Here is a 26,988-nt window from a genome sequence, read left to right as displayed (position 1 = left end):
AGAGGAGAGTCCAGACGAACATGGAGCGATTCGCCCAGTTCTGCGACTGACAGGAGGCACAATAATTCACCTTCTCCCACTAAAACCAGTTTAAACTTCAGTGTAGAGAAAAGGACACTTCAGCCACCCTCTACTTACACTATTTTATATCAGGAAGTATTCTTACCAAGGATTTCAGAACATTTAGCCTACAAATTTTATTTACTGATGTATTTATCCTGCAGAATTCATAAAAAAAATAAGCCTAATGACAAACAAATCAGTTTTTCTTTAATAAATGAAAATTGAATTTTGCATCCTCTGGTTTTCTTTGTCTGACATCATCATTGATGACAGCTTTGACAAGAAACTGAACAAAATCCATACGGGTGTAAATACTTTTGCACGGCAGATAAAAGAGGCTGAGAACAGTAGCTGCGTTTCCGTTACAAGTTCTGCTAAATTTCGCCGTTGCTGTGTTTCCATTAAAGAAACACAATTAAAATCACACGTGAACAAGCTCGTTCACGTGATATAAAAAACAAAACATCCGTCGTACTCCAACGGCTTCCTCTTGTCTTCTTCGTCTTTTCTGCCAGTAGTAACATCTGGTTGCTGATCACGTGACTCGTGTGACGAGAAAAAAAAGTTTCCATTTAAATATGAGGAACACATTCATTTTGATACGGTGAGAATCCATAAATTCTTGACCGAAAAACGTCTGTTGTTTTTTTTTTTTTTAAATTGGCGTACTTCCATTTAGCAAATGTATTTTTCGTATTCCAATTATTTACATGGTCGATGGAAACGCAGCTACTGTGATGTAATTTTTCCCATTTAAATGCCTTCTTGGTACCAACATTCTCTTTTTACAACCCTTGTCCTTTTATATTACTTTGCAGTGGGAAAAAGTATATTTTGACCTTTTAAAATCTCTAATACAGTTTTAAATCTGACTCTCAGATTTGCAAAATTTAAACGTAAAACCTGCATTCTTCCCAACGACCAGCAGGGGTCACAAGAAAACATCCTCAGTCAGTTTCTGGTTGACATTAAATCTAATTTTACTAACCATAGCTTGAGTTCAGTAAAACAGACTGGAAACCGGGACTTTTCTTCTTCACAAAAAAAAAATAAAATAAAATAAAATGCATGACGTTTGTGCTCTGGCGCCACCTAGAAATCTTCAGATCCCAGTGGCTCAATTTATACTAGAGGATTCACACACCTGAGAACAAGTTCAAAGCTTTTTCAATCAGTTTTTCTCCACCTTAATGCTTAATAAAGATGCTACTATGGCATTTAAAAAAATAATATACAATAGAAGTAAATTTAAATCTATTTTCAAGTTATTTTTTTCTAAACCTTTCAGTTGAACAATTTTTAAATTCACAAAAAAAAAAAAGAATAAATAAACAATAAGTTGTTGATCTGAGCCACTACCCATGAAGCCTTTGCAGACGACGCACGTCTGCTCCAAACAGGAAGAAAGGATGAAGCCACAACGAAACGTAAATATGGTCTTAAATATGTAAAACTTGGAAGTTGGGCAAAAAAAAAAATAATGTAAATACTGCAGAAACATTTTGGAATGCTTTGCTAAAATCTGAACACAGAGCAGAAAAACAAAAGCTATTGTATTTACCACAGATCATGTCATGTTTTTTTGGGGTTTTTTCCCCCCAAAATAAGCTGATGACACTGCAAAAACAAAATGTTACCAAGTATTTTTGGTCTAGTTTGTACTGCAAATATCTTAGTATTATGTCATTTCAACTGTGAAACGTTTCAGCCAGATGTAAGGGCTTGTTTTAAGTAAATAATTATTTAATACTGATTTTAAAAATCGCTTGTTCCACCGGCAGATTGTGTCACTTATAACAAGACATTTTCCAATGTTGTAAGTGAAACAATCTGCCAGTGGGAGAAGCAATTTGATCTACTTTCAAGAATTATTGACTTAAACTCCTGTATCTTGCAGAAAGGTTTGTTAGTTTTGTCTTATTTCAGGCATAGTGAGACATTTGCAGTAGAAACTAGACCAAAAATACTTGGTAAGATTTTCTGCTTTTGCAGTAAATTTGAATCGAATTCAAAATGCAGAATCGAATGCAGCCGCTGAAAGGCCTACAAAGCAAAGTACAGATGCACTAATTGGTCCGTCTGAAGTGGAAGTCAAGTCTATTCCCCTCGATCTGCCCCGGTCAGTCTTCTGCACGTCCAACACTAAAGATTCTGGTCAAATTGCTAGTTGCTAAAGTCTCTCAATGCGGAGCGCTGAAGTCATGAAGCTGAAAACATCCTTTTCCAATAAGTTTCATTTGCACACGATTAACTGGGACCAAATTGAAAGCCGGACTTTTCAACGAGTCACATCAGAAGAGAGAGAAAACATGCTAGCATCAGCCTGGCTTAGTGTTGAGCTGGATGCTAACTTGTAGGAACACTACAATGATGCTGATTCTTTTTACGTGACCAACGTGAAGTGAACGTGTCCGATGTCATTAAAAGGTACTTAGAGAAACTTTTAGGACAGGAAAGGATCATTTTCCCTCCAAGGTGAACGTTGGGCGACTGCTGTGTAAGTCGAGTCAGACACAGGTTTGCAAATAAATGATAAAGTTGTGGTGATTTTAGAGGAGATTAGCTTAATTAATCCATGTTGGAGATGTAGTGCTTTTTTTTTTTTTTTTTTTTTACTAACCTTCACAGTGTTTCAAGACAGATCCATGGCACAAATTTAACTTTAATAGAGTATTGGACTAGATATGGGCCCATCCTTCCTTTTAAATGACTGACTGGGGAATCCTTGACGTTATAGAGAACTACTGTTAGCTTCGTCTCTCCATTTTCACTCTGTAGAGAGAGTGGGAGCTTCTCTGTGGACATTTGTGGGTCGCTCACATGTGGGAGCCAGTTTCTTGGGAACTGGGTGATGTGAATGGAAGGTTGGGATCTGTTGCCTGCGAAGTGGAAATGGACGAATGTTCGAACATCAGTCAGGAACGCATCCAGGTTTCTAATCTGTCCAGAATCTGCTTGGGGACTCGGAGCCCGGTGAGGTAGATCAGTCGGGGACAGGACGTTTAGGTAGGAGCAGACCTGTCCTATTCTTCTAGGAAGTGTTTGACATAAAGCAGCTGGAACGGAAACCATTTGAAGCAGACCTGCAGGATGTAAAGGCCAGCTCTGCCTCTTTATTTACTTTAAAAAGACCTGCAGGATCTGGACGACAAATCAGGGAGATTTTCACACAGCAGGTCTTGAGGCTCAATTCTGATTTTTTTTTTGTTTTTACTGAAATCCGATTTATTTTTTCTGCGCGGTCGTTCATGCTACTAATTAAATGCGACCGCAATAAGTTTTCTGTGTGAACAGCGAGCCGCGCGCGCAGACATACTTATCTAAATCTGCTCTTGCTTAATTTTGTTTTGTGCACTTATCTTGTTTGTTGAAGCACTTTGCGATTTTTATCTTGGTTTTACTTACTTATGTCACACAGCTGCGCTCTGTTTGCAGAAGTAATAATGGCCGCCGTCTATCGATCGATTTGAAAGTTCTTCAGAGTCGGCCGCATCGTCACGAGAACATAACAAGAACACAGCTCTGGATGTGAGGTTGGAACTAAAAGTGGTGGGCTGTGATGTGATGCGCTTCGTTGACACGGACGGCGTTCATAATTTCATAATTATAATTTTCAGCCGTTGTTTACGTCCAGATTTACAGCATCTGCCGTCTTCTGGTGCAGAATTATGATGTTAAAGTTGAATAAGATGACTGTTCCTATTGCTGACGCTTTGAAAAATATCGGTTATAATTTAGTCCCACATATATGTGGAACAAATCTGATTTATCTTGGGGTGAAAAGATCAGAATTGTGCCGTTCAGACTTCCATGAGAAAGTCGGATATTGTAAAAAATAAATAAATAAAATAAAGTTGGATTTGAGTCATATTTTTCTGCTTTGTGAACGCAGACATCGACACAGCGGTGCTGCTCTTCGACTCTTCTACTAGTTGCCACTCCAAACAACTTGATTCACTTTTCCTAGACTTCCCTGCCTCCACCGATACCTTGGCAATGAGTCAAACCTGAATGTAGAGACGCTGTTGCCCGATTTTCCACAAAATAACCTGGAAAATGTTAGAGAAACATAATTAAAATGGAATTAATTTCCGCTATTGTTAGTTCTACACACAGTACAACATGTGAGGAGAGTACTTAAAGATGAAAGTACTTGCTGACCCAGAAGGTGATGGGAAATGGAACCACAACCCTGCAGCATTAGCACGCCACAGACTTCTACTCACTAATTTCTGATTAGTTACAGATTTGCACAGCACAGTTTGCGGAGAAGCAGCGAAACTGAACATGATGAAAGTTTGGCTTCACAAAGCTCCTTTTGATCATTTCAGATCATTTAAGCGGAAAGGGATGAACCAATCAGCTGATGGGGAATCCAGTTCCTTCCATTTCCTGCTGGGGGCGGCGTAGAGTAACTGTTGAGGCTTCAGGATCCGTCACAAAAAAAAAAAAACACAATCCTGTTTTCACACCTAAAATCCTTTTAGAAAAGCAAATAATACCTGACGCAGTTGATTACAATTAACTTTGGATGTTTTTCCTCAGATCTGGTGTTTTCCCGTGGAAAAGTGCTCGGTAAATGCTATCCACAATAATGGCACAAAGCGGAGACAGGAGGCAGGACCTGAGTGACTATGTGGCGATGTGGGTCGTGGAGGGGACGGAGACGAACTCACGCAGGATGTTTTTGGCCGTCTCCAGGTTGTTCTGGGCGATCATCAGCGCTTTCTGGATGTCCTGCATGGAGTAGCCTTGGGATATCAGACATTCGATCTCACCGTTCAGGGCCTGGTTGCCAGCGGTGACGGTGGCAGCAGCGGCAGGCGGCGGAGGGGGAGGGAGAGGAGGAGGCGGCGAGGCTGACGATGGGCCGGGGAGTTCGGGCAGCGGAGCGGAAAGGTCGCGGTTGAAAGGTCGAGGGCAGCGGTCGGAGTTGGCTCTGCGTGGGAGGGGCCGGGGCGGCCGGTCCGACTCGGCAAACGCTTCTGGAAAACCCAGAAAAATCAGTTCAGGAAACAACGACATGGCAATTTACTGAAGCAGAAAGCAGACATTTTCCCACAGATACTTTTCCTGATGGTTTCATCAGGGTAACGAGTTAATCAGGTTGGTTTGTGTGCTAAACCTCATTCCAGCCGTTATGGCCTGTTATACAAAACGTTTAAAATTATTATCATGATTTAGTTTGATTTTTCACATCAAAGGTCTTACTCAATTATTAGCAAGTTTATAGAAATAAAACACAGCTTTCTTTAAATGTAATTTTATTGTTAAGTTTGCTTCAGTTCTTTTAAACATTATCATTTGATGTCATGAAATCCATCAAATTCTATTTGTATTAAAACTAATATATTTGATTACTATAGTTAAATTGCAATACTGTTTATAAATTAAAACTACAATGTTGTAATTCATTTTTAAATGAAGTGGTTTTGCTATTATGAGATATTTTACTTGAGTCACTTTAAGCCTTCAATTATTACCAATAATAATTTATTTATTTATTTTTACAATAAAAACAAGATTGTTGAGCTTTTTATGACGAGTCTACTCTGTGGAGCAGAATCAAGTAGCTTGTGTGTCTGGTAGGTTTTTAAGACATTTGGGAAGCTCAAATCTATTTTTTAGAATCAGTATTTGTTGGAAACAGAAAATCTAACTACACTGGGAAAACATGGATGAAAAACTTCTCAGAAATTTTCTCCTAGTCTTAGATTTCTATAATACAGTTATTGTACAAATAATAAATAAATACCAAGTCCAGGAAAACTGCAGAGCATTAAAGTAACTTTCAAAGAAAACTTTATCCGTATGAGAACCTGGTCCTGAATGTTTTCCTCCAGCAGAGGGCGCTGCTTGCCGAGGTTTACAGCGGACCGTATACACAAGAAAAAACACTCAGCATGCACACAGTTATATTCTCAAAGTTACTCAGTGACTTTCTGAATGTGTTTGTTGATAACCTGCTGCATTTAAGTGTGAAAATGGAGGAGCTCAGAGTGACTGAAAGGTTGAAAAAAAAAAAAGAAAAATAAGCCAATGCTGTTAAATCATTACTTTTTTAAAAAAAGGATTGGACTTTGCTGAAGATAAAAATGCTGAAAGCCAAATAAACCAAATGCGTTGAACTAATACCAGAGAGTAGTTTTAAAATTAAATTCCTAATTTCTGGGGGGTTTTCTTACTACTCTAAATAATATAACCATGTGTTTTCTGAGGTGTGTGAGACTGAAACCAGTTCAGAACCAGTTCAGAACCAGTCCATTTACCAGTCAGACCCTGGGGCTGACTGGACGTACCGGCTTCTACTGAAGCATCCATGCTGAGTGAGGTGAAGGCTGCGGAGGGACAGCTGATTTCAGACAGGATCCGTCGGGTGAGGGCGGGGGGTGCCACAGGGCGGGGTCGGTCGAACTCGTAGATGTCCTCCGCTTCGCTGTCTTCCTTTTTGTCCTGGGAGGCCACAGCTTGAAGCTGGTCGGGTTCTGAAAGACACAAACAACGCGTTAACGATCAGCTTAAGAGAAAAGGCAGTCTGGAACTAGGAGATGCACAGCTGCATTATCCTAAACAACCTTAAAAACACCAAGTGGACATACACTGTGCACAGTTATCAGGCAAGTTTTTTAAGATTATTCTATTAATTACTAACTCCAGTGTTCTGTTAATCCAAAATAAACCTCAAACATGAATGTTTAAAGGGTACCTAATATGCAAAATTCTCATTTTGCATATTTGAATCCTTCGATTTGGTTCTACAGTGCTTCTAAAAAACAACCCAAGCTCTTAAAAAAACAACCAAACGCTTTTGGGCGTTGAGTTAATCTTTTCTGGGGTCTGGAAAATGAGTCGTTTCAAAAACTTCCCATTAAGTCACATTTGACAGGCATTGCCCCGTTACCTAGCAACACCAGTGGAGTTCCAATCCGTTTGGTCAGCTGGTTTTACCTCTGTATGCGCTGTACAATGGCTGCTGGAATAGACAAGTTTTTAGTTGTTGACTTACCAGCCTCCTGCACAATCATTCTTGTTGAGTGTGCAGGAGGCTCCACTTCTGCTTTTCAAAGATGTACGATTGTACAATTGCGCATCTGTTTGCAGTCATTTTCTGTAAATGAGTGTAAACGTTGATTTGGGGGCGTGGCCAGCAGCAGCTAATTTGGATTTAAATTAGTTTAAATCCAATTTAATTTATCAATTTAAATTAGGATTTAAATTGATAAAGGCCCTAAAACGCTCACTCTGGGGAGATAGAAAATCTGCCAAAACATGCCAAAATACTCACTTGCCTAATAATAGTACACAGAGTATAAGCACATAGTATTTGTTATATTTAAATAATAACTGTCACAATGAGGAAAGTGTGATTATTAAAGTCATAACATCAGTTTTGAGTTTTGTTATAAAGAGCTCTACTGACGCTGCTGTGCAGATCAGTTACTCTTAATGCACTCCAGCAAAGATGGCTTCCCATAAATATTTATCAAAGCGCTTGTGAAAGTGAACTGAAGCAGGTTACCCAGATCAGAGGCCTGCGTTGTGTCAGAGGAGCCGGCCTGACTCTGGATGTTGAACATGGATTCGTACACTTGAGGGTCATCAGAGTCGTCGTCGCCCCCCTCACTGCCAGAAAAACACATATATGGGAAATAAGAAAAAAAAACCCAACAACATAAAAACACGACTTGAGGCAATTTGCCAGGGGATTTAAGGAGAATTATTTCAAATTTATAATTTGTTAAACATAACAAAAAGGGTATTTTTTTAAAACCAGTCCTATAATAAAGACTTTAATTTCCCCACTTTGCTTTAAATATTTAGTTTCTCTTATTGGATCCACCAATCTCTGTAAATAGGAAGCAGTCAACTTGTCATTAAACTCTAGGTAAAATTCAACAGTTTTTTTATTTATTTACTTCTTTTTAGCAAAACCCAGTTTAATTCTTATTTTTATATGCTTATTTATGGTAATTGTACCTAGACCCAATAGGTGGATTTTCAGACCGTTGATGTTTTACATGGGAAATAAAATACCATCTGCTGAAACCTGGTGGTGAAACTGAAATAGCATTAACATCAGTTATGTTACTAAGTAGATTAGTAAACTTTACAACACCTCAACCTTATCCTGACACACTTCTGTAATCCTTCACAATGGTCTGATTTTGCTCGTAAATCACATCTACTTGTATTTTTCCACCTCATTTAGGAGCATCTCCAACCAACCATCTTCTCTTCCTGCGATTAGACACGACTTTCAATCACACAGAGATTGTAAACATGCATGGCTTCCTTATCTTTATTCTTCATATTTAAATGCGGTGTGTCAAGGAAGGAGTCTGGAATTCCCTTATGTGTGCTTAATTCCATGTTTCATTCAAATTTATTTGCACATGTGTAGCTTTCTTAAATGATCTGATGCAAAAACAAATAAAAAAAAAAAAGCACAAACACACAAAAAGTGTAAAACAGTTGAGCAAGTGCAGCTTTGTCAATCTAGGCCTCGTTAACGGAGAAATGTCTGTTCTTCTCATGATCAACAGAAACATTCTACACTCCTTCAGACTTTCATCAAAGGGACAAGCTGTTCTCCAGCTGCATTCATCTTCAAAACCTCTGCATCTTCTTCATCTTCTTTAAATTATTTAAGAAGGGGGTTTACTGGGTTCAGGAGGGTCTAAATGTAGCCGGGGCGGTGAAGCCCCCTGCTGCTCATAATGTGTAGCACATGTCAACTTTTTAATGTATTCAGAAACCAATGAACTCAACCACTGAGTCAGTTTATGCATCTTGTACGTTGATTAATTATGTAGAGATATAATAAATGTTAAATGACAAAAAAAAGTCAAATTAAAGGATAGAAGTATAAGAAACACTGGTTTTATTTTTACTTTCCCAACCAAAAGAGGTTGACAAAGTTTCTCTAATATGTGGCCTCCATTATGACTCTGAATGCGTTGACAGAATCATCTACAACCCAGATTAGCTGGATGAAGTTCATCAGCGAGGCAACAACGGGACCAGTTGTGTTAAAAATTCTTGTTTCTCTCACTGACCTCCTGTGTCCTCACAGAAGAAGAGCAGCTGAGATCTAAGTTTGTTCTCTATCAAAACATCGACATGGACAAATTTGTTCGTGTAAAAAAAAAATAAAAAAAATTGAAACTGAAAGTGAAAACTAAAACCCATCTTTTGTTGAACAGTGCAGTTGAATTTTTCCATTGTTTACAGCAGCATAGCTTGGCACAGCCACACGTCACCCCTCTCCACATTTGGATATTAACCATCGCACTCAGACACACGCCACCTGGTGGCAAGTCAGGAGTTGCATTAGCGAACGTGGCTGCCAAAAATCTCCTCTGAGACAGAAAAAAGTCGCAATATCTACTTAATCACTTCTTTAATAAAAAGTCACGATTAATTTGAAAAGTCGCTAAATATAGTAACAAAGTCGCTAAATTGGCAACAGTGCTTCTTTCATCCTAACCGCAGCCCCACTCCATCCTCTCCCGCTCATCATCACACGTAGCCACGCCCCTCAGTGTATCTTGGCCCCGCCTACTTTGTTAGAATTTTTCCAATTTTGTCGGGGGGCGGGCTTTTGTTTTCTCAGGAGGGTTAGTTACACTTCAAATAAATGCATCTTTTATTGTTGTAATGTAATTGTACAGTGAACATCTTTCCTTTGAATGTGTAAATATACTTTACTGTTCTTCTTTTGTTTGCGTTAGTTTTTAATGTATTTTCTTTGAATATAAATCCATCATTTGTTAATTATTTTACTACACTATGCTCAATAAAGTCAAAGTCAACTCAACCTCGTCATCGCTCTGAAGCAGGATTTTCTCCTCTAAACCGACTCAAATAAATAGAATGTCTAAAATTCTCAGAATAATCTGGAGAGACTTTTTACACATCTTGTACCAGAAAAGTTGTCCAGCGACAGACTGGCGACCTGTCCTGGGTGACCCCGCCTCTTGCCCGGAACGTTAGCTGGAGATAGGCACCAGCAGCCCTCTGACCCCACTAGGGATAAGGGTGTTAGAAAATGGATGGATGGATGTACCAGAAGAGCCAACAGATCGGTCACTCTTTATACCTTGTAGTTGCAGAGCGATCTGCTTGGTGATGCAGAGCCCTGAAATGTAACTTGGTTTGACTAACCGGCCCTCTTGTTTACCTGACGTCGTTGTGGTTGTTTGTCTGGGCAGGAGGGGGGGGCACCAAGGAGCCCGCGATGACCCAAGGGGCGCCAGAGACCGGCAAGGAGGTGGGACTCATGTACTCGTTCTCCTCACCGTCTGACGATGGCTTTTCTCCAGCTGAGGCCGCCGATGAAGGCAGAGACCTTCACAAATGGACACCAAGGATTATCAATGCATTCAGCATTCTCACTACTGTGCCTCATAACTGCTTAAAAATAAAACAGAATGGTGTGGAGAAAAAAACAGCAGATAAAACAGGAAACGTCACCTCACCAGTTTGGCAGTGTTTCAGATATTTAAAACAAAAAACTTATCCATAATCATCTATCGATATGAAACAATTATATTGTGATACATTTTTTTCAGGCTTAAGTTTTACGGTTTTCTTTAAAAACCTCCCTTCCTCCACTGGGCTTCATATAAAATATATCAAATTTAGCAGACAGGAATTCTCACAACAGTTTTGCAAGGAACAGCAATTTTTCTAGTTTTTAATGAGACTTACGAATACATATTTTAAACTACGGTGATGAAACTGCAGTAGAGCTGAACTGCTGTTAAATAATTTCTGTTTCGTCCTTTCTACAGTTTTCCAAGAATATTTTATTAAAGTCCAGCTCTAAATATGACCTCCAGGGGGAGCCAAAGTGCAGAAAAAACTCGTTCAAATCCTGGTTTTGTGTTCAAGTCAGGAGCAGAGCTGCATACCTGGCGGTCAGGCAGTAGATGGCGTTGGTGGCTGCCTGGGGCCTGGTGCCCTCCCCGTTGGTGCCGCTGCTCTGGGGCAGGGAGGCCTTGGTGGCGGGCCGAGGAACCATGTAGTTAGCCGCCCAGGCGGGCTGGTCAGGGGTGGAGGGGAGCGGTCTCCTCTGCAGCCTGGGGTCCTGGACGGGGACCGAGGGTCGCTCTGGAGGGGGCGGAGGGGGAAGCTCCCTCACAGCAGGGGGGGGAGGTAGAGGCTTGTCTCTGTGAGTGACCGCAACCTGGGATGTAAACACAAGACGATGCTGGAGTTATAAACACGCAGGAGACATGGAGAATCAGGAATGTAAACGGGTTCGGTCCGTTTACAAATACAACAATATAAACAACATTTCTGTTATTTCACACCAGACTATCACTATATTCATGGTTCTGATCCTTACAAGAGCATCATATTAAAGAAAGGAATCACTAAAACTTTCACTTATTTCTGTAAATTAATTCAGAAAGTTAAATAGTTTTATTGCGGAGGGATATATTTCAAGTCTTATACTGCAAGATAACTTACATCATTATGAATAGCAAATAAAACCCCCAAATTATGCTAGTCTAAAAGTTTGGTTTTACAAACTCAACTATGAGGCTTTTAAAGAATGTTATGAATTAAATTTAAAACCTTTATCACATGAGAAATGTATAAAAGAGAATTGCATATTTTATGTTGTATTAGTTCCAAAGGTTTTTGCACAAAATGCATGTAACATCATATGAATCGCCAACACACGTGAGAGCCAGAAGCGAAGACGAACGTTGTGCAATAAATTTACACTTTCTGAAGAAAGTGTAAATTTTTACACAAAAAAGCTAGCAAGGTAGCTAGCAACGGTATCTTAGCAGCTAAGTAGCTACAACCAGCTCAGGTCACAGAACAGAATGAGCACGTCTATATGAGACTCAAATGCTTGCTTGAAAATATTTAAATGTTTGTGATGACTTTTTTAAATTACTATGATTACCTTATTTAAGATCAACTCGCATTTCTTTTATGAATTTAAGACATGCTCATGCATTGTAGATACATGAACATTTTTTAAGGACGTGCAGACACCGTATGGATGCAAGTAAAAAGGGATTTTCTGTAATGAAATATTACAATTAATGCTGCTGTCCAGCAGAGTTACTCACATAAAACATCGTTGCCAAAGGTCTCTGTTCACAGACAGATATATACAAAAAGGCTAATAGAAAGTTGAGAGGAAGGAAAGATGATCTGGAGTGGTTTCAATCCTTTGAAGCCACTGCTGAACCAAATATTAACATCTGAAATATCTCACTGGTGTTCTCTTTTGTAAAAAAAAAAAAAAAAAAAAAAAAAGTGTTTAATTTTTCTCCATTTAGTAGATATACTCTGTGATTAGTTATTGAATTGATTTAGGACATTTTTCCAGTAAATACAGTAAGGACGCTACATTTCTTCACTCTTTGATCAAAGATGTGCAACATAGTTTTTTCTCAGAATCTTTAAAGGGAAAAATAAAAAGAGCTTTCCTTTCATGTTCAGAATTTTGCATGTTTGTGGGGAGATTTATTTGGGATGTGTAGTCAAATCCTGCGGATAAATTTCATGAATAACAACAGTCCCTCTTGTGTTTCTTACTTCCTGGTAGAGCTTCAGCCACAGGGCAGCAGCACAAAGGCCAGCTTCACCAAACATTTTACTTTGTGCCGTGTTTACATAGCTCTGACTGAGCTGTCAGTAGGAACCATCCATAGGCCGACCAGTCAACCGGGGTTCTGCATGGAAACGCACCTTGGCTGTGGCGCCCTGGCTCAGCGCGGACCTCTGCTGCAGCAAGTCCAGCCGTGGAGGCACCGGAGGCAGCTGAGACACCGGAGACGCCGGACGTTCCACCTTTAAATTCACAGAGACGGTTTTAGAGATCCACCATGACAGCAGAGAGAGCCTGAGCTGCAGGTCGTACCTTACTACTGCAGGCCAGCCTGCTCATGACCAGATGCTGGTCCTCCAGACGGTCGTCCTCTTCCTCATCGTTTGCTGCTGCTTCGGCTCGGCTGGAGCTCTGGAAGCCGGCGAAGGAAGCCCCGCTGGCCTTGGGGTGGAAGGGGTCCACCACGATGGGCTCTGTGCCTTTGATCTCGCAGCGGCAGAATGGGCAGCCTTGACCCTCTGACTCCTGCAAAGGTTCTCAATTAAACCCAAACACACAATAAAGCTGCTAATGCCCTAAATAAGATGGATTACTTTGATTCTTCACAAAAAATCTAGAAGATAAAGAAAAAAATCTCCCTTTATTTAATTAAAATATTCCCAGAGGGCTAAAGAATACAGAGGAACATTCAGATCAGAAAACAACAAGATAATTGGTATGGTATGTAAATATAGCACATTATTTATTCCAAAAGGAAAAAGGAAAAACAGTAGGTGCAATTTGTCGTTCAGGTTAAACCTTCAGTCAGTTTTAGGCCTTAGTGGTGCATCTAAACAGTTCAATCTGATAATTTGCAGGAAACAGCACCCGCTACCTTAATCTAATAAAACATAAAGTGATCTTTACTGCTTTATGGTAATCAACTGGAAGGAAAAACAACCTGAATCCGACACAACTGGACATTGATTCCTACCAGGAGGAAAACTAACAATCAGATTATCAGTGCATACCAATGTAGTCAAAGTTTACACAGTGGAGTCGACGTCCTCACCTGCCAGGCGGTCAAACAGGAAGTGCACATCAGGTGTCTGCAGGGCTCAATCTTCACATCTTTGTCGTTTTCGGCGCAAATCTTGCAGAGCTGGAAGGTGGAGCCCATCTCACAGTACAGCTCGTACTGCTCCTGCAGGGACCATGACCAGAAAATCACCAGTAAAACCTCCTGTTCAACACTCACAAGGCTTCTGTGTGATGACCATAAAGCTAATAGCTGTATCTCTGCAGGATGACGAATGCCTGAATGTACTTTAGTAGTGAGAAACAAACCAAACCTGAGTAACTTTGATGTGGTCCTGAGGAGAAGGCTCACACAGCCCCGTCAGGTCTGGGTTCTGCGCACGGCCGTCTGGGAACAGATAGCTAGAAAACCACAACCGCAAGCGTCAACACCAACAGAATCGCACAGGTGCGATTCTAATTCCACATCCAACGAATCTCACTCAGGAATATTTTCCTTACTTCTGTTAAAAATTAAACTCCATCAACCATAATTCTGGATGACATCCCTGCTGTCATCCAGTATTATGTTTTCCAGTCACATAGTGCCATTTTAGAGCACAGTCAAGTTACTACTTTACCTTCAGTTTCAGAAATTTGACTTTATAATTTAAAACCTTGAAATCGGGCCCCTGTCCCTAAAAATACCCTTCAGAAAGTCGCACAATTTTTTTCTCTACTTCACATAAAATTGAAATAAAACACATTAAAGTTGGTGGCATGGTCTTAAATAGTTTTAAGACCATGTTTTAAGAATTCAGACAGTCGTTCGGGTCCTTAAAGTCAGTGCAGACGCACATCCTCTTATTGTGGCATCTGAAGAGGAAGCGGTACGCCTTGCTTACGAATTGTGAAAGACGAACGAAACCAAAAATGACAGGATTCAGAGAGTTTAGAGACATTACTGCTGCACAAAGACAGATCTGCATCACAGGGAGATATTTACTTCATTAAGTGAGACCCTTCAGGGTAAAAAAAACGTACTAAGAGGGGAGGCTTCTGATGCATCGTTGTGCAGAAGCATATTCTTCTTTCTGGCTACTAACTGATGGACCGAGGGTTGCAGCAGTCAGCAATGGCCCAGAGTGAAGCCACAGCCAATAGAAAAAATATCAATTATTAATCTGTTGTAAAAGGTTAATATTTACGCTTCCATGTGAAAATGGCTGAAAACAGATGCTCAAATATGTGCTTGCTGATTTGTTACATTCAGAAGGTTTTTTTATATATATATATATATATATAAATATACAGTACAGACCAAAAGTTTGGACACACCTTCTAATTCAATGGGTTTTCTTTATCTTCATATTATATTATATTATATTATTATATTATATTATATAAATATAAGGCAAGAAATCCCACTTATTAACCTGACAGGGCCACTTATTAACCTATGAAGTGAAAACCATTTCAGGTGACGACCTCTTGAAGCTCATCAAGAAAATGCAGAGTGTGTGCAAAGCAGTAATCACAGCAAAAGGTTGCTACTTTGAAGAAACTAGAATATAAGGGGTATTTTCAGTTGTTTTACACTTTTTTGTTTAGTGCATATTTCCACATGTTATTCATAGTTTTGATGCCTTCAGTGTGAATCTACAATGTCAATAGTCATGAAACTCATTGAATTAAAAGGTGTGTCCAAACTTTTGGTCTGTACTGTATCTATATATTTATATTCAGAAGGTTTTTGAAATGGCTCATTTTCCAGACACCAAGAAACATAAATTTATTGCCAGCAAAACGGGTTTGGCTGTTCCAGTTTCTCAGAAGAGATGACCACGGCTACAAAAATACACCATAATAAAAACGTATTTAACGTTAACATTTTTTTTGTTTTTAGAAGCAGTATAAACTCCAATGGTAATACAAAAACGTGCAAAAAGTAAATTTTACACATTAAAAAAAATATCTCTGGAGGATTTGACATAATGTTAAAATGTGACTCACAATCCCTCTCTGTATCCATCGATGAGGGCTTGGAAAAGCGGTTTATTGTGGGGAATGGTCTGCAGGATGTTCCCGTCGGCTGTAACGTAGCCAATCGCCCACTGTCCCAGCCGAGTGCAGCTCAGCCGGAAGATGTAGCTGAGAGAAAAGACAAATATCTCAACCCAGAAGCTTCAGCCGACACCCATCAGCCCTGAGGTTACATGAGTCTCACCTGCCAGGTTTGTGGATGAATCTCTGCAGTCGAGCCTTCACTTCGTCGTACGTCAGGAAGGCCATGTAGCCGGGATGTGTGACTGCGAGGCTGTTCCAGTTTCTCAGAAGAGACGACCACGGCTACAAAAATGCACCACAATAAAAACATATCAATGACTGAATGCTGCTTTCCACTAATTTACAGATCAGACATGCTCAGAAAGCCCCACCTGAAAGAGTCGGGTGAAGATGTCGAACTCAAAAACAGAGATGTAGTCGTTGCAGGTGAGGTCGATGGTGGACTTCAGCGCCATGGCTTCCAAACCAGAACTGATGGGGTGAAACTCATGCAGAGCCTGGCGGAACATCCTCCAGGGTACGATGGTTCTGAAACAGAAATACAATAACAGAGGGGAAATAAACCGAGATGCAAAGTTAAGGCTTTCTGAATCAGAATCAGAATTGTGTGAACATGCTATGAATCTGACTTTGGTTTCAATTGTTCATAGCACACAGACATTAGATATAAATGTAGAAACCTTAGAGGAAATAAAAGATAAAACAACCTGCACAGTCACATTTTACATAGAGGAAAAAAAATAGAAAAGGCAGGTTGTGACATGTTCATGAGAAGTAACAGACTGAGGGAGGAAACAGTCTCTTTGGCAGCTGTTGTTGGCAAACAGGTTGTGTCCAGGATGTGTGGAATCTGCAGAAATGTTAGCTGCCCTTTTTGTGACCCTTGACCCTAAAGTTCACCATGAGTTAATGACGGAGGGATAAAAGGAAATGACAGATGGACAGATTAAAGGATGAAAGGTAGAACAGATAGAAAAGTAAGAAAGAAAGGAATTATTATCAAAGGAAGGATGGAAGGACCAAACAAAGGATGGAAAGATCGATGAAGGAAGGAACAGAGGGAAGAAAGGATCAAAGCATGGAGCAAAGCAGAGCTCAAAGGAAAGAAGGAAGGATCAAAGGAAAAAAGGAAGAATCAAAGGAGGGATCAACGAAAAAAGGAAGGATCAAAGGAGGTATCAAAGGAAGGGAGGAAATATCAAAGGAGTTAATAAAAAAAAGAAGGAAGGACCAAAGGATGGATCAAAGGCAGGAAGGAAGGATCAAAGGACGGATCAAGGAAGGAAGGAAGGAGGGATCAAAGAAAGGATGAACCTAAACTTATGGAAGTCCGTTTTCTTTTTTCAACTCTCAACCAGACGTGGAAAACCGTCCTCAGAGTCCAGCAGGCTGTCAGAACCCGACTCCAACACTGGAATGACTTCAGAGCTAAAACAACAATAATGACTCTTCCCTGTTCTCTATTAACAACAGAAACTCACTTGTCTCCGAATGACCTTCTCCAAAATTCAGCGGCGTCAGCTTTGGTAATCCGGAAGTTGTCCCCTTGAAACAGGCCGTTGGGAAAGATGGCCTTCAGCTCAGCCAGCATGTGACTGAAGATCAGAGACAGCTTGGTCAGGTTCCTCCTGAGGGAGTAGCAACAGCAAAAGAGACGGGTTAGCTGAAGCTAGCTGCAGCTGAGCCACAAACCTCCCACCAGAGTACATCCACCATGACTGACTGACTCTGAGAACGATTAAATTAGAAAGATTCAGCAACAGAAAATAGATTTTAGTGAATAAATGTTTCTAAATTAGGTTGACTGTTATTAATTAATGATTTCACTGAGTGACAAGTGGACTTCAGGAATAAATAACAAAAGTTCTTCTGTGGTTCAGTTAACAGGACTGACGCATTTACAGAGAATCGAGGAAGTAAACGCTCGATAAAATCAGTGTGTCAGAGGAAGGATGAACTTTTGCTGCTGGTGCTTTTCTCAGAAATACAGGAAGTTGGTGTGATTGTGACACTTCAGTTGGTCCGTTATCTGACTTTTAAGCAGCTGTACATCACGGTGCTTTTTTCAAGGTTGAACAACTTTACAACGTTAATGAACAAAAACTTTACAGCAGGCCTGATTTAGCAGGAGGAGATTTGAGAAGTTACTGTTAGAAAGAGCAGTTCAAGTCAAAAACAACTTTCTGAGAGATAACTGAATTATATTTTAAGCATTGGTTAATTGATAACGAAAACAGAAAATTCTGTGTCAGAAAATTACAATATTGCATCAGAGCCATTTTAAAGGAGGTGTTCTAATACAGAAATGGTATCTTACTGAACGTTACGTTCATGTACCCTGCAGTATCTGGTTAAGGTTCCTTTTGCATGAATTACTGCATTAATGCAGCGTGGAATGGAGCAGACCAGCCCGCGGTTCTGATGTCTCTCATCTTCCTTTTGACAACTATGAATATATTCTCTATGTGGGTCAGGTTAGGTCAGTCTGTTGGCCAGTCAGTCACAGAGTTACCATGGTGACTAAAGCAGGAAGTAGCTGGATTTCCACTGACCATATAATTGTGCAACTTGGAATTATAAAAATAAATTTGTCCAACGGAGACACGCCCATTTGTGTTAGGATCAGGTTGTTTTTTGGCTGTATTGAAATTTGCGTACTTAGCAAAACTGAACTAGAAACACTTTTTTTGAATTACACGAGCAAAGTTGAATAGTAACATTTACTCAGTAACCCCGTGGGAGACAAGTAAATGATCTTATCTTACTAGTTACATTTGATTTCCATTTGAATGATCTATCATTTTCCATTTTTTCCAAAAACTGGATGATAAAAGTTTTCAGTCTCATGCTTTGGTCTTAATTCTCCCTTTCTTTAAAGGACAACTTTGTTTACAGAGAATTCATAATTTATTTTATCTGTCATTTTCTACTGATTATTTAATATTCAAAATGTCTTCCAATTCCAGTGTTACAAGTTCATTATAATTTAAAGCTTATTGATCTTCGACTATAATGCCATTACCACTATATTACTTCAAAATGTTCTCAAAACAGCAATATAATCGTTTATTGCAATAACTTTCGTTATTGCTGGAAATTTACCGTCCAGCAAAATTAGTTATGACAGGGTAATTTTTACTATGCTGTATTTTTTACTTTTATTTGAGTAATTTTATTATCTTTACTCTTGAGTAAAATTTCTGGATGCTCACTATGAATAAACTTCACTGAATGGTGAACAAGCATGTTTTAACCAAAAGAATCACCAAGCAGTTTTGTTAAAGCTTTGTAAGTTTTATATTTAAAGAAACTGATTTGGAAAATGTTTTTCTTTTGCTTAATTTTTTTTATTCATATGAATTATTTTGGTTGGTCCGTAAAATGGCATAAATTTACACATAACTGTATATTTTGGTCCATCTCAAGATTGTAATTTTTAAATATTAAATGAGAATATTTGTGTTTGCCTCTGTCACCACCATGTTTTTAATGACTTATTGTGTGAACAAACTTATTCATGTGTGATTTTAATTGTATTTCTTATTTAATGGAAACACTGCAATTGGGTTTTTTCAACATTGACGGAATATAGACAAAGTTTTGCATACATTTGCAGTGGAAAGGCAGCGACTGGTACCTTTGGCAGTGAGGGTCGGTACCAAGTCCAGAAGTAAAATGAAACCAGCATCTAAAGCTTGTCAACAGGAGGAAGCAGGAAGTTCTCTAAACTTTCTCTTTAGAGTCTAGACTCCAGAAAACTCAGGTAATCATAACCAGCAGATGACATGGCAACCCAGATCATCTGGACTTTAAGCAGAATAGATTCTGCATCTCTCCACTCTGCCTTCAGACCCTGAGAAATCCTAAATTTGCATTTCGTTTGCCAATTTCTACCCCGGGTAAGATTCCTCTGACTCGTCTCCGTTCCAGGACTGGCTTCACACCAGAAATGTGACACTTTCAGACTGTGTGTGGTGACTCCAGCAGAAAGCCGCTGAGTCTCCACTAAACTCCCGAAAGGTCTCTGCTTCACAATCCTTTTCATTCTACCACATTTTTTCTTTCCACTAAACTTTGCATAAAGTTCTCTGTGAACCGCCAACTTCTTTAGCAATGACGTTTTTGAGGAAGCTGACGATGTATTAATCTGGACGATAAATCTTTCCAGTAATTATTTTGATAAACCATAATATTTTTGTTTTGAGACCATTTTCAAGCAAAATCTTGTCAATGGCATAATAATATAAAAACCAAAAAATGACACTCAAAACTGGGACTTGAAGATATTTTAAATATCCAAAATAAAATATGACAACCAAAAACAAGAAATAAAACAGAAATAAAAACAACTCAAACCAAAACCATAAAGTGGGTTATGACGTCTCTGTGAGCAACACTGTACTTCAAATAAAAATTATGTAATAATCATAATGGAGAATATCTAGCTCATTTTAATTTACCATGTGATTAATTGATTATTGCAATAGACTTGCCATTTATTAATTAAGTATTAATTAAGCCAAAACTGCAGAAAATAAATCAATATTTAAAAAACTCCCAAAAGTAGCATATTTTTAGCTTCACTTGGTTGAGGTCTACTAAAGGAATGCTGAAGCATTGCATTTTAAGAAATAAAATGTTTATTTTCATACTTAAAAAAAAAACTGAATGATTTTTTTTGCATCTTTTAATATATTTCCTATATTGTATAAAGAAAGCTCAAGTAGTTCAATGAAAAATCTGTAGAATGTGCCATTTTTAAATCTGATTAATCAATTAATCGACTGCTAGTATAACAGTTAGCTGCAGCCTTACTGTAGAGAAAAAACCTGAAAGGTGAAGCTCAGATTATACGACGGGTCAGAAAACAGCAGCAGAGCCAGATTAGGAATGATCCCGCCATCACAATCTTAAAGGCTCATTTTATCTCCTGGATGCCAGGGTGGAAGGGTGATTAGCTCTGAACCATCTGTCGCTCAGCCAAACGTTGCTCAGCCTCACAGCGCTACGCGTGTCAGCCCACCTGGCCTGGGAGTTCTCCTCGTACATCCGCTCCTTGGCCTCCTTGAACAGGCTCATGGTCTGCTTCGTCTTGTTTGTGAGGTTATCGATGACCACCCGGAAATACTCGTTCTCCCCGAGGATCTCCATCTTGCCCTCGTACCTGGACAGGATGGTGCGCAGGTGCTGGTAGGTGTCTGGCAGCAGGTCCAGGATGTAGGGTGGGCTGTTCTTCAGCGCCACCTTGGGGTTCTGGCACAAACGCACCACCTGCACAGGAAACACAGAGGAGAGGTGACTTAAAGAGACAGTATTGTGTGTTTTCCAGGCACATAGTGCCATCGTATCGGAAATCAAGTAACTATGTTAACTTCAGTTGTAAAAACAATTCTATATGGCTAAAATGAAATTTGACTTTGTCATTGAATGCCTTAAAAGTGGGCCTCTGTCTCTTTAAAAACTCCTGCTCTTTCTGAAACACCGCCTTCAGGAAGTCTTCACAACATGGCTCCTCTATGTTGGAGGAGGCATGTTAAGGGGGCAATAAATTTATAACAATATATGTTGCGATAAACACATGATCAATATCACATCTGATAGAATTTTCAATAATTTCACTGAAGTCTGATTCAGAACTGCGTTGCATTCAGGGTATGTTTTTGCTGCTCAACCTTTCACAGCCAAGCTAGGTTGGTGACATCAACTCACTCACTCTTTGGTTTCCTAGCAACAACTTGTTCAGTAAGTTGCGCAACAACAGGTTCAGGTTTCACCGCCATGTTCCATAACTGCTTAAAAATAATAAACAACAATGTGAAGTGAAAGGATAAAGTGAGTCCAACAGCTTGAGACAAAACTGTGGATAAAACAGGAAGTTTGGATGCATCTTAGATATTTACGATGCTTCCAAACTCATCAATAATGATCTATATCAACTGATATGAAACACTTATATTGCGATATGTTTTTCAGCCATATCGCCCAGCATCAATCACATAAATATTTTAATCGCTGGTTTTACTTCTTAGTAGGCACAAGGGGAAATTTAGAGGGCTAATATATAATAAGTAGAAAATCCAAGATACTTTGAGATGCTGGAATTGATCATTTGTTAAGCTAACTAAGTGAAAATGTTAGAAGATTTCATAACTTGGCCTACAAATCAAACCGGATGTGATCTCTGCTCAGATTATTTTATGCAATAATCTTGATAAAACTTGTTTGCGACTTTTCACGGTAGAATTGATCAGAATCGGCTTCAATTAGCGTTGAGTCAAAAAAATGAAAACTAACATTTCTTTAAACGTTAATCATCAACAAACAGCGTTTTCTGGGCGTATTTGCCGTCTGTATGAGGATGCACATGAAAACATCCCTTTAAACCATTCAGACTTTCAACACAAAAGAGACACAATCAAAACTGTCAGATGAGTGATTACCCCATGATAATAACTCAGAAATAGTCCAAATAGTTTGGATATATTTTTTTTTATTTCTTTCCTTCTTTCAGAAAGATTCTGTTTATATCATAGGTTTGTGGCGCACTTCTATCCTAAAGAAAAAGGTATAGAACTTCAGATTTTTTATAACAAGATATAAAAACCTTACAAAACTTTATATAATAGCAGAAAGTACGATGACCAGCCTAAGAAAGGCTTTACAGTATTCAATTACGCCGCATGGAACTGATCAGTACATTATTGTGAGGTAACAAAATCTTTTGAGAGGTAACGCAAAAGTATTGCAAGGGAACACAAAAGAAAAACAATATTCCCCATTTCCCCTAGAGGGCTTCAAATCATCAGGATGTATTTGGCTGTTATTGTTTTGGGGTTTTTTTGGTTCAGCAGTGGCAACTCTGATATTAAAATTTGTTTAATGGTTTGAAGCGTTAAGGTGTGATGAATCAATCCAAAATAAAAGTAAGAGGACACACTTTTTCCAGCTTTGTATCATCTTCCAACCAAGTCTGCAGACTTTATTAAAGAGGCGTTACACATCTGACCACTATGTAACCCAGAAACAAAAGGATTTAAAACTTCAAACAGGACAAAAGGGATATCAGCACATATCCTGATATGTGTAACCGATGCAGCACAGCACACACATTTCACCGTCTCCCTGCCTTATCTCCTCTTACTCCGGCCCTGCTGCAGTAATATCTTCTCAAGTCTCGTCTTGTCGTCTCTCTCTGCTTTCTTCTCTTATCTCCATCTCAGCCCAAAGCTGACGGCGAGAGATAAAACCAGAAAGACGGCGATAAATGGGACCAAAGTAAACCTTCCCCTGGCCACAGATGCAACACACAGACGACACCTCTTTCTCATCCAACACTGGAAAAAAGGGGGCTGCTCTCCTAATGCGACCTACTTCACGTCATCCCAATTTGGAAATACATCAGGGACACCATTGTAGTCCTAATTTGGAGGGGCTCAGTTTTCTCATACAGTTTAGATCAATGCGTCCTAAACTTTGCAGCACAGAAAATAACAGCAACCGATCCAGAATATGAGTGGTTGCAGTAAACAAGTGCTGCTAAAACGACTTTATGTCAAAACAAACTGTCTCAACAACCATTATGATGCTTATTTATTCATGTTTTTATATCTTTTAACAGTAATGAGAAAAGCATGAGCTTTTTAGCTACGAGAGCAATATCAGTATAGTTAACTAAAACGGATGAAATAACTGAAATTAAGAAAACATTAACTATATTGGAACTATATTGTGAGTTTATAAAGCTCTCTAAAACATAATGGCATTATAGGTATAATATCCTTTGTTTTCATTTGTATGAATGTAGCTTTTCGAACTGATGTGAAATTGATTTTTCTTTCCCCCCACACAAGCAGTTTACGTCAGCTGTCGGCAAACTACGGCAATCCATACTCCTGGTGGTGCTAAGGCTAGTCCGCAAACTGGTGACAGCAAAAGTTTGGATAAAACACCAGAATCAGTTGTTGCTCAACAACAACTGATTACATTTTTTGAAAATAGTATCTTCTGTTGAATATTCATTACCGAATCAACGTATAAATAATCACAGTATTATACTTTGAGCTTTTTGAATTCTGTACCTAAAAATGAACCAAAGTGTGAAAAAAACTAAAACCACTACCATAACTGATACGAAAACTAAACAATATTTAACTAATTATAACTAACAAAATCTAGTAGTCTCACTGTACAATCTAATTAAAACTAACCGAACTAGACAAACAAAACGTCACGAAGAAATAAAACTAAAACTATTGTAACCCTGGAGGAGAGGTGTCACATTTTCCCAAATAATCAACTCAAAAAGACTTGTGGGCCAAAAGATATTTTAAAGACATAAATAAAATCACAAAAACAATGTTGTGATTTATTTTACCTGATAAAAAACTAAGCATGCAATATTTTATAAAGCAAATAATTTGGTCAGATTTAAATATTACATTCCTACAAAACTTACAAAAGGTTTTGCACTATGGCCTTATTGGAAAAAATTGCTGCATCCAAAGTGCACAAAGGAGTGTTACCACAGATCCTTCCTCCAGCAGCTAAGACTCTGTAATCATCATTGATCCTCAACAAATTCAGTGAGTGTTTACATTTCTGCTGTGATTCACACAGCTCTATTTGCAGTTTTATCTTCACTTACTCTAAATAGTCTTATTTTGTTTTGTACAATACACTTTTTTAATTACCTTACACACTCGCAGTTTTCTTTAACTAAGATTAGTCTACTTTTGATAACTGCATGGCATTTTAGGTTGTAATTTTGCAATTACTGTACAGTATTTAATTCTTTATTTAGCTTTTTAAATATATATTTTAATACTTTTACCTTTGTGTGAATCTCCACGGTGGGTCAATAAAAGAATATTTTTATTTCTTTTCAGTTTGAAAAGTCTTCTGGGATCAAATGGAGAAAAAAATAACAGAAAATAAACTCCATCCAATCTCACCAATAAAAACAGGATTAGGGCCACTCTTTTTGAAAATGCTTGCTGAATTAAGCAAAGTTTAATAAACTTATTAGGAACTTATTATTGTACTCAGGTTCGTTTTTGAGTAAGTTACTGGAAAGTGTGGTTATACTTTGTGTTGTATGTAATATTTTCCATTGTAACATAGGTTTTCCAGTAATTAAAACAAAATAATATTTTTCTATCATTCTAACTGTTCCACATCCATTCATGTTACAACATCAAGCTCCTACGCATTTTATCCAAATTTTATGTGACATACCAAGACAAAGTAGAGCTTGATTTTAAAATGGGAGAAAAACTATTCAACATTTCTAACAATTAAAAATAAGAAAAATGTGGTGTGAATTTATTTTCAGTCTCCTAAATCATATTTTGTAGAAGCAACTTTGGCTGGAGCTTTTGAACATCTGAAGACAGATCAGTGACTCTCAGTTGAATATAGGTTTGGACTTTGACTAGACCATTGTAATGCATTAATATGCTTTGATCCAAACCAGACCAGTGCATCTCTGGCTGTACGCTTGGATTTCTTCCAGGACAGTCTCACATTTATCCCCATCATCAACCCGCACTTATGTCCCTGTTGAAATAAAAAAAACCACACATCTCCACAGCACGATGCTGCCAGCACAGTGCTTGGTGGTACCAATAATCCAACGTTTTACGATTTACAGCATGTTCATGTTGGCCAAAAAGCTCGGAAGTGGACTAGAATATAACAGAAATATCAGAAAATCTTCCAATGATTTAGCCAGTTGAGATAAATCCACATTTTTCCACCATCCTTTTCCCCACACCGCTTCAAACAATCTCTGTGACTTCTGGGCATCGTCATCTGTGTCAGGTGTGAGCGACTCCATCCACTAGCCCGATTAGTGCAATATGCAGCCGGCTCATGGTGCTTATTACACAATTACACACTCCAAACAGTTCTTCAACATCTTAAAATTGCTGGCACTTTTACTGAGATCCTGAATATTTTTGGATAAGTTCAATCTCCCACATGGCTTTTTGGCTATTTTTCCTCTAATGTTCTCCAAAGAACCTCAAAAGTGTTAAATTCCTCTCTGGTGGATTTTAATTTCCTAATTTGTAATTTCAAGATGCATTCCTTTACGCTTAATTTAGAGGGATCTGATTAAACAGAAGTAGATAAATACACTACTTTGTGTTGGTTTATTATAATTCTCAAAAAAATATATGAAGGCTGTTGGTTCTAACGTGACAAAGTCCAGGGATGTAAATATGTTTTCATATGAGGTGGGATATCCAGAAAACCCGTTTGATTTATTACCTAAATGTTAATGATAAATGTGTAAGTGTTGGCTATTACCCTGATGTGATCATAAATCTAGAAGAAGGAAGTGAGAAGTAAACACTTTACGATGCATAAGAACTGATAACAGCTTAAAGTCACAAAAAACAACAAGCTTTTAAGTCAATATTAGAGCGTTTCTGAACCCAGAGACAGTTTGTACCTTATCCATGAGCTTCCAGCATTTCTCCACCATTTTCTTATCGACCACAGCGGGCTGGTGAGGCTGCAGAGGCTGCTGGTGGGGCTGAAAGGCGTCCTTCATCAGCCCGATGAGTCCGGCGCCCCTCCTCGGATTTCCGGCCATGAATTCGCTCGATGACCGGGGGTGTTAGCCCCGCGACAGGGGTTCACAACCTGGGAGGGTGGTGGTGATGGTGGTGGTGATGAGGAGGGTGGTGGTCTCCCTGACACGTTTCCCAATAAAGCAGCCGCTGTGCTACCGCCCTGTCCGCTCTGAACAGTGGGGACGGTTTGTCATGCAGAGGCTGTCCGGGAGCAGAACAAAAAGCCTGTTGTAGCTACAACTCAGCGGACCCAAAGCAGCGAGCTAACGGCTACGGCAGCCTAACGAGACGTCTCCACTCGGGGTCCGAACCGCAGCCATAATCGCCGTCTTGCTGTTTGTGCCGACCGAACGCGAGCCGACTCCTCCTGGCGACGGCGAGTGAAACCTCCCTGAGAGACGAACCCGGCTTGTAGCAGAGCTGGGTGTTAAAAACCGCACGGAGCCACCAGCGAACAGCCTGAGCAAGAGCTAAAGTAAACACGGATGTCCGGCCCGACTTTCAAAATAAGAGCCCGGTCAGCAAGCGCGTAATACCGGGGTTATTTCTATTATTTACAAACTAAGGCTCTATTTACAGGGTGCATTAAACGCTAATATAAATATTTAAATATGAATATTAAAAATTTTATTAGATAAAAAGTAATAAAAATGTTTGCTAAATATTTCTGATCAACAGGCTGCTACATAGAGCACTTAAATAGATGGA

The 26,988-nt window shown here is 39.1% G+C and overlaps 1 protein-coding gene across 1 annotated transcript; it reads right to left on the bottom strand.

The window, feature by feature from the left end:
• Positions 1-1,664: 1,664 nt before the first annotated feature.
• On the bottom strand, positions 1,665-26,739 carry LOC114153038 (E3 ubiquitin-protein ligase CBL-like). The gene is made up of 15 exons (XM_028031276.1): positions 26,157-26,739; positions 20,727-20,974; positions 17,185-17,331; positions 16,075-16,231; positions 15,864-15,985; positions 15,650-15,787; positions 13,972-14,059; positions 13,692-13,823; positions 12,953-13,165; positions 12,781-12,882; positions 10,977-11,251; positions 10,244-10,411; positions 7,583-7,686; positions 6,363-6,548; positions 1,665-5,048 (listed from the first exon to the last, which is right to left on the bottom strand). The coding sequence occupies exons 1-15, from the start codon at positions 26,298-26,300 to the stop codon at positions 4,696-4,698; spliced, it is 2,577 nt and encodes an 858-aa protein (XP_027887077.1). The 5' UTR covers positions 26,301-26,739; the 3' UTR covers positions 1,665-4,695.
• Between the last annotated feature and the right edge of the window lie 249 nt (positions 26,740-26,988).

This window comes from Xiphophorus couchianus, chromosome 11 (genome assembly GCF_001444195.1).
Source record: "Xiphophorus couchianus chromosome 11, X_couchianus-1.0, whole genome shotgun sequence".
Classification (NCBI taxonomy): Eukaryota; Metazoa; Chordata; class Actinopteri; order Cyprinodontiformes; family Poeciliidae; genus Xiphophorus; species Xiphophorus couchianus.
The sequence above is the reverse complement of the archived record's forward strand: the minus strand, read 5'-3'. Positions and strand labels throughout refer to the sequence as shown.

Excerpts from the sequence above, each read along its gene's own strand:
- LOC114153038 (XM_028031276.1), bottom strand. The coding sequence starts at position 26,300 with ATGGCCGGAAATCCGAGGAGGGGCGCCGGACTCATCGGGCTGATGAAG. Across the intron at positions 17,332-20,726 it reads GAGGAGAACTCCCAGGCCAG|GAGGAACCTGACCAAGCTGT; the intron begins GTGGGCTGACAC and ends CTACTCCCTCAG. Across the intron at positions 5,049-6,362 it reads GGATGCTTCAGTAGAAGCCG|AAGCGTTTGCCGAGTCGGAC; the intron begins GTACGTCCAGTC and ends TGGGTTTTCCAG.